The sequence below is a fragment of the Arachis hypogaea genome, chromosome 12 (assembly GCF_003086295.3).
Source record: "Arachis hypogaea cultivar Tifrunner chromosome 12, arahy.Tifrunner.gnm2.J5K5, whole genome shotgun sequence".
NCBI classification, from domain to species: Eukaryota; Viridiplantae; Streptophyta; class Magnoliopsida; order Fabales; family Fabaceae; genus Arachis; species Arachis hypogaea.
This window is the reverse complement of record NC_092047.1, coordinates 17,732,217-17,740,481: the sequence shown is the minus strand read 5'-3', so window position 1 is coordinate 17,740,481 and position 8,265 is coordinate 17,732,217. Positions and strand designations below refer to the sequence as shown.

General features: G+C 31.3%; 1 protein-coding gene across 1 annotated transcript; it reads right to left on the bottom strand.

The window, feature by feature from the left end:
* On the bottom strand, positions 1-2,564 carry LOC112729783 (uncharacterized). Its single transcript, XM_025779933.1, has 5 exons — positions 1,722-2,564; positions 1,167-1,571; positions 804-1,085; positions 400-650; positions 1-280 (listed from the first exon to the last, which is right to left on the bottom strand). The coding sequence occupies exons 1-5, from the start codon at positions 2,562-2,564 to the stop codon at positions 1-3; spliced, it is 2,061 nt and encodes a 686-aa protein (XP_025635718.1).
* Between the last annotated feature and the right edge of the window lie 5,701 nt (positions 2,565-8,265).

Sequence of the window (8,265 nt, the reverse complement as noted above, 5' to 3'; positions counted from 1 at the left end):
TTACTCAACAAATGGAACCACAGCCTCGCAGTTGAGTAGAACATGACGATGTCCTTGATGTTTTTCCATTGGAGTTAGTTTGAAATGTGAAACAGCCCCTAATGCCTTTCCAATAGTTGGGAACAAAGTTTCCCCTAAATTATGTGTAACATCAACAGGTTGATCATCAACTCGCCCTGGTTGGTTGATTCTACTCTCAATATTATCCAAATATCTAGAACAGAAAGTCAGAATTTCCTCAGATAAATAGCCTTCCGCAATTGTCCCTTTTGATTGTGCCCTATTATGAACATATTGCTTCAAACGACCTAGATACATTTTATATATACAATATAACGCTCAGTATTTACACAATTAATTCAACTGATTGTATTAAAAGGGATTTATAAATAGGCTAACCTTTCTATTGGATACATCCACCGATAACGTACTGGTCCACCAAGATTTACTTCATCAACGAGATGCACTGTGAGGTGAACCATGATGGTGAAGAAGGATGGAGGGAAAATCATTTCCATCTTACACAGGGTTTGCACAACATGATTCTGAAGGTCAACAAGCTGCATAGGATTTATGGCTTTCCCACAAAGTTCTCGAAAAAATGATGACAAATTTGCAATCACATTGGACACAGGACTCGGAAGTGCATTCTTCACCAAAATCGGAAGTAATTATTCCATCAGAATATAGTAGTTGTGACTTTTCAACCCAGACAACTTGCGCTGTCGCAAATCAACACAACGAGCAATATTGCTAGAGTAACCATCTGGAAAGACCACATTCTACAGAGTCTTCAGGAATACATCCCTCTGTGAATTTGACATCGTAAATATTGCAGAAGAATATTTACCACCTTCGCTTGGCCATAATTCAGGCCTTATGCCCATGCATTGTAAATCTTTGCGAGCTTTAAGATTATCTTTTGATTTGCCGCTATCACTTAAGATAGGGAATACCACATTGTCATATATATTTTTCTCTACATGCATCACATCAAGGTTATGACGCAACATCTGATCCTTCCAATTTGGGAGGTCAAAGAAAACATGCTTCTTTTTCCAATGCAAGTCATCTTCATCCGCATCCTAACCATTGCGTCTTTTTTTGGATGTCATAGTTGAAATCTTCCCAAATAAAACATGCACATTACACTGTTGCCTCAATACATCTGTTCCGGATAACTTCTTCAGTAGATCTCTACCTTCGACTTGCTCGTCAAATCTATTCCGGTCTAGTCTGTATTTGTGTCCTTGATTCAAAAAGCGGCGATGGCCCATGAAACACCATTTTTTACTATCTTTCAGCCGATGAGGCTTAGTGTCCATGTTACACGTAGGACAAGCTAACTCACTGTGCGTATTCCAACCAGATAGGTTTTCCAATCCTGGAAAGTCACTGATAGTCCACATTAGTGTCGCACACATCTTGAAAGTGTTTTCCTCTTTGACATCATACGTTTCAACGCCATCCCATAATTGCTTCAACTCATCTACCAAAGGCTGCAAGTAAACATCTATGTCGTTACCTGGCATTTTCGGCTCAGGAATAAGCATGGATAGAATGAAAGATGTCTATTTCATGCAAAACCAGGGTAGAAGATTATACAGAATAAGAATCACAGGCCAGATGGAATACTTTGTGCTCATATTCCCAAAAGGATTAAATCCATCGCTCACCAAGGCTAGGCGAATATTGCGCAGATCCTTCAAAAGTTAGTATACTTTTGCATCAAACTTTTTCCATGCTTCAGCATCCCTTGGATGCCTAAGCAAACCATCGTTATTACGCACCTCTTTATGTCGTAACATGTCAGTTGATGTCTTGCTGGACATGAATAACCATTGCAATCGTGGTATGAGATGAAAGTAACAAAGAGTCTTGGCTGCTATAGGTTTCTCATTTATCTTCACAGGTATGTTGAGCCTAACAATAGAGCCCTTTTTATTCTTTTGCCTCCATCTTAAATACCTACATCGCTTGCACCTGGTCAAGTTTTCATCATCACCTCGATAAAGCATACAATCTTTTGGACAAGCATCTATCTTGGTGTATTCAATACCCAACTTTCTTATTATCTTCATATCTTCATACACTGTCTTTGGAAGTTTTGCTTGTTCGAATGCGTCCTGCAGTAAGTAAAGAATCATGGTCATTGCCTTATCACTCACACTGCACATACACTTAATATGATAAAGCTTCACTAAGAACGATAATTTGGAGTACTTTGAGCATCTGGGATATAACTTCTGCTCTCCATCTGACAGTAGATCGTTAAAATCCCGCACCATGTGACTTGGACCTTCATATAAGTACGGCAACACGTCTTCATCATCTTCGGCATGTTCGATTGTTGTTGTGTCTTCACTCTCATGTTGCAGCGTGAAATTGAATGCTTTGTTGACCATTTGGTGCATTTGATTCACTTGGGATATTGGATTTTCATCTACTCGTCCTAATCCAGATCTTTCTTCAACCAATTTCTCACCATGATGCAACCAAATGGTATATCCAAGGGGAAATGATCGTAACAACAGATGGTCATATGCATCATCTCTTGTTTGCATAAGTTAAAACCCACATTTAGAACATAGACACTTTATCATGCCATCGGAAGATGCATTCGCAAATGCAAAGTTTAAAGAACTGTTCAATCTTTGCCTATATTCCATACTATTTCGTGACTTTGAAATCTAGCTTTTATCAATATCTAGTATAATATCAAAATATATCGAACTAATTAATAGTGACATACGAATTATGAAAAAACAATCTTGTAAAAATATTCATCCATCATAATGATCCCAATTTAGTTTATTACTTTAATTAAGTTTAGCGAATTGCAGTCACTATGAAATTATATAGGTTTGCACAATGTTTAAAATATATTTTCTTCACTTACTACTATTTTAATGGAATAAATGTGACCAATAATATTTAAATAAAATACAATAACCTATAGTCTTATGAAAATCTTTTTATGTTTTTTAAGTCAAAATTATTTAAAATTCTGTCGATGTACGTTAAATATTTAAATGTGTAACTAATGTTTTAATTAAATATTTTGTTAATTCTATTTGTTTTATGTAAATTATTTATTACATGTCATAATACTTGGTCGTATGTATTCTTATTTTAGGTTAAGTATTATTGATTAATAATTAAATTAAACTCTAATATATTTTAAATATTCTACTATTCATGCACCTTAATTAAAATATTTTATATCATCTTGTAGAGAAATTAATGATAGTTATTTAGGGATGACATAATAAAATTCTTAGAACAACGGACGGTCATAAAAGATTTTTTATTTTTAATTTATATGTTTCAGTTGTTTGGGAAATTGTATATGATAAATGTTTGATATAGGTATTATTTGAACTCATACTAATTGACTTGATTTTAACTTAATAAAATTATTAAGTATTTGTCAATTAAGGTAATTTTATTAGGACTAATTTATTTAAATTCTTGTTAATATTTTTGGCTGTACTTTTTGATTTCCTCATATTTGTATCGCATTTTATTTTAATATAGGTGAACTTAATTTTCATTTTAATTAATCAATTATTCGGTCCTATTAGCTTTTTTCTTAGAATTTTTTTCTAAAATAAAATTAAAAAATAAATATTTTTAAAACCCCATTTTTCAACTTTAATTTTTACAAATGCGATTTTTTTTTATTTAGAGCAAGTGAGCCGCATCTCCGGTGAACTCCACTTCAAATTCTAAAAAAAATGGCTAACTCAAATTCTTAAGCTTCACAATAGACAATGGCAACCGTATCATCGTCTCCATAGTATATAGGAATACACAAGACTACACAGGAATAAGTCATATTTTTATTGGAAAAATAATGATTTTTTATTTATAATAAAAAATATTCTTGTTAAATATGAATTATTACTGTGTATCTGTGTATTCGGTCCTATTAGCTTTTCTTTTATATCATCTTCTAACATAGTTTAACCCACTCTCACCTACCAATATCCCACTATGTACATGTTAGAATTATTTTTCATTCATTTAATTGTGGGACTCAATACAGCTTAGGAATATAGTCTTGTAAGTTCTACTGTTATTTGTGTTAATTGCTAACACATCTATCCAGTAGAAAAATTAGTAGAATAATTATTGAAGAATTTTTTCAATTTCTTTTTTGGACGGAATTAATTATTGTTTATTTAGCATTTTATGGTAAAATTTTGGATCTGAATTTTTAATTTGTTGTTATAAAAAAAGTATAAATACATTTTTAATAAATGAAAAAGATTAATAATAGTATTTCCAAAATAATAAATTTACCTTTTTTATAAATAAATACATACATCTTTCAAAATTAACGTATTATTAGAACCATTCTATTCACATTTCAAATTATAGTAATTAAATTCAAAACATAATATTTCTATTTTTATTTAAAAAAAACTATAATTTCAAATCAATAAATATTATTTTACAACCAGCACTGCCCAATTTAAAATACAAGATTCAAAATGGTATCATTTAAATTTTTCAATTATTATTTTATTATCTGAAATTATATATTTTCTAATTCTATATCATTTTTAAATATAATTTAACATATGATAAATAACATAAAACAATTATTATTCATCTCTATCATTATATATAACTTCTATTTCAATTAATTTGTTCGGTAAAGATTTAATTATACTATATAACTTAAAAAATATAGTACCGCTTAAAGAAATGACAATATAATAAAAATATGGCCCACAACACAAAAAATACACCTATTAATAAAATAACAAAAAGAAAACCCAAAACCCCAGCGCGTCCCCCCTTCTCCCAAAATCCTTTCCTTTCGTGAATTTTTTCAAATTTGGACCGTAAACCACAAAACCTCCATTTTCCAGAGTTGAAAAACCAAACCCTCCCAAACCCGATTTCTTCAACGGTGTCACGGCCGTCGTTCGTGGCTGTCGTTTGTCCGAGGCTTCGAGCTGGTCAGCGTAGTCTAGTCATCGTCTCGTCGCTCGCCATCGTCTCGCCACTCGCCACCATCTTGTTCGGTCGCTGCCGTCTCGCTGCTCTCCGCCGTTTCGCCCGGTCGCAGCCGTATCGCCGCTCACCGCCGAATCGCCGCTCGTCGTCGTCTTTGCGTCGTTATGCTCTTCGTTGAAGGTTAGTGACGTTATAGTTTCTGGGTTTTGTGTTGTTTGATGGTTTCCTTTCCCGCACTGTTCATTGAATTGAGTATGTTTTGAATATGAATCCATTCAAATGATTGATTTTGGAAAGCTGTTGGTGAAATCATTTTTGAAGATGAAAAATTTACTATGTAGTTGATGTGTTTTAATTTCTATGGCTTCTTTTAAAATATTTATGAAAATCGATTTGACCATTTGTGAGTCTGCTGTTGTGAACATGTTTTGATTTCAGAAATACAGTACTTATATGATGCTATTTTCAGTAATGCTTCTTCAAACATTTTTCTTAGCTAATTTGTTGTCCTAATTTATAGTAAAGTCAAATATGTGTGTTTCATACTCTCATAATTCATTCAATTGGTAATGTTTTATGCCGAATTTATTATGATAGATTTTGGATTTTAGTCATTTTACCCAGTTGAAGTCTTACAGCTTGAAGAAAAAAACTACTATAGCAGACTATAACAGGTTTTGATAATTAACTTTTGGCAACAATTTAATTTAATATCATTTTAAGTTTTCTTTTTAAATTTTTAGATGAAATTTTTAGATACAAAATTAAGATATTCAATAATTATTGGTGTTATACGAGGTCAAAGTTTCCATCTTTTAAGTTTCAAGCTAAATTCCAAACAATTATAATGTTTTGTATTATTTTTCTAAAATTATATAATTCTGTTATCTATTCTTTTAATATTATTTTGAATTTTGTTATTTTTTTAGTTGTATCGTTGTATGGGTAAAAAATTCAAATTATCAATTAGCGTTTATTATGATTTTTAATATTTATCATTGAGATGACTATTTCTTTTATATATTTAATATTTTATATATTCTAATTTTTTTTTTTACAAATATGATGATGAAAATAAAAAAATTATCTTTTTTAAGAGGAAGGCTACTACTAAAGAAAGAAAAATATAGAGTGTCCAAGACGGTCTATTTTCAGTAGTGGTGAAACAATATTTTAAAATTAATTTAAATTAGATTAAAATTAGAACAAGTATAAAACGGGGTATCAAATAATACATACATGAGACGCAGATAAATGTTTACTTACCTGATTGAAGATTCATATAATTGTTTATTGGTGTGAAAATTAAGGCCTTCAAAAATCTGAAAAAAAAAAACAAATTCATCATGTGAAACCAAAATAATTTCATAAGATAAAAAAATAATTAAAGCACGAAGAAATAAACCAGTCACGGAGGTGAGGTGCATAAGAAGTGCGTATAATTGTTATGTAAAAATTATTTATAAAGGCCGAAAAAATTTCTAGAGAAAATAGTTCAAAGTTGAGTATAAATAAATCTTTAGAGAAAACACAAAAGGAAGAGAACCAGATAGGTGTGTGATGTTTGAGTAATAATTTGTGATGAAAATGTGTAAACTGATTTTATTGCTTATTAGCAAAGTTTATTAAATTGAAGTGGCACGTTTATATACCTTTGAGAAGTACAAATTTTTATAACTGATTAGTTCAACAAACATTTCAAATTAAACCGATATTCTTTACTTTTTTTTAGCCTAACAGTTCAAGTCTATATAAAATATCCAAGCGGTTCAATATAATTTTTAAAAGAAGCCATAACCTTGTTAAATTTATCCCGTAAAAGCATAATAGATTTGGAGTGAGAATAAAGGAACAAGGATACCGTTATAATAAAAATTTAAGGTGATCTAACAATAAAAATGAATGCTTTGAAATGGTTCTTTAGGTCAAATCTTGTTTTGACCTCCTTCTAATTTTAAGCATTATCCGTTTTCACCGTATGCCCCAGCATCTTCGTATCTCTCAAACGTTTTGATCTCCTCCTAATTCTAAGCATTTTTTGTTTTCTCTATATGCCCCAACATCTCTATAACTTTCAAACCCTCACCTAAGGTGAACGTCCATCTCATCAGGTGAGAGACTTCTCCCTTTCAAACCCTTACATGAGTTAAACCCTTGCTGAATTAATTTTTTTTTCTGTGGCATGTTAAATATATTGTTATCTTTTTATTTATTCTCAAGTTTCATGCATTTTGGTACACAGTACCATTAAGGAGTAAGAGATAGACGACAGTGTGCGACAACTGAAAGAGTCCAAATTTGTATAAAGAGCATATTTAAGCATCAAACAACCCTTTCACTGTGCCGCTCAAAACAACCACTTCTTACAACTTGTTCACATCCATCAATTGGAAATTGAGACCAACCATATATTGGAATTGAAATTTAATCTCTAAAGTTAAGGTATTTTTTTCCTCCTCTTCTTTGTACCTTATTTTATTTTTCTTTTATATATCATTTAGCAGTAAGTAATGTATACTATCCACAAAAACATATATGTGTATACATATTATGCTCCTTACATTTTATATTCAACATCCCATTCTTATTTATATTTGTTCTGTTATTTTTTTATAGAAAAAGTGTAAACAAAATGCTTTAAATCAGAGCAAGCAACTTTACACACATATTGGGAGCTCCAAAACATTGGTATTGTTAATTGCATTAATATTTTGATTAATCTTCTTGTATATGATGTTGTTATTTACATAATTGTGTCGATATCAATGATATAGGAGAAAGTCCAAGGAAGGCCCGTTGGTAGAGGAGATTTGTTAGTGTAAGTAATGTTTGAAAATTTTAAACTTAGCTTACTGTATATATCATGCTAATTTTAAATCATGCCTTTCCAATTTCTTGTATATTTGTAGGAAGCAATTGCGAATGTTGAAAGGCAGTATGAATCCTCTAAGCACCTTTCACAAAATGATTTGTGTAACACCTTACCACACAGAGCTTTACACATAGGATGTAAAACAGAGGTGGCGAGGCGCTACGACCTCTAAAAGAAAATATAACTACGTATAATAATCGAAAGAATGTAGTATACTAGGAGCCTTGAAAAATGAGTAAAATCAAATCGCAAAATCAAAAGTACAACGCTCCAAAAAGAGATTACTTGCGTACGAAGAAACTAGAGTTCATAAACATATATATATGAAGTAAGAACAGAGGGTCAAGAATACAAAATAACAAGCTCCTAACTCAGCTTGTGAAGCTAAGGCTGGCCAGAGAATATTTACATACATATATACACTT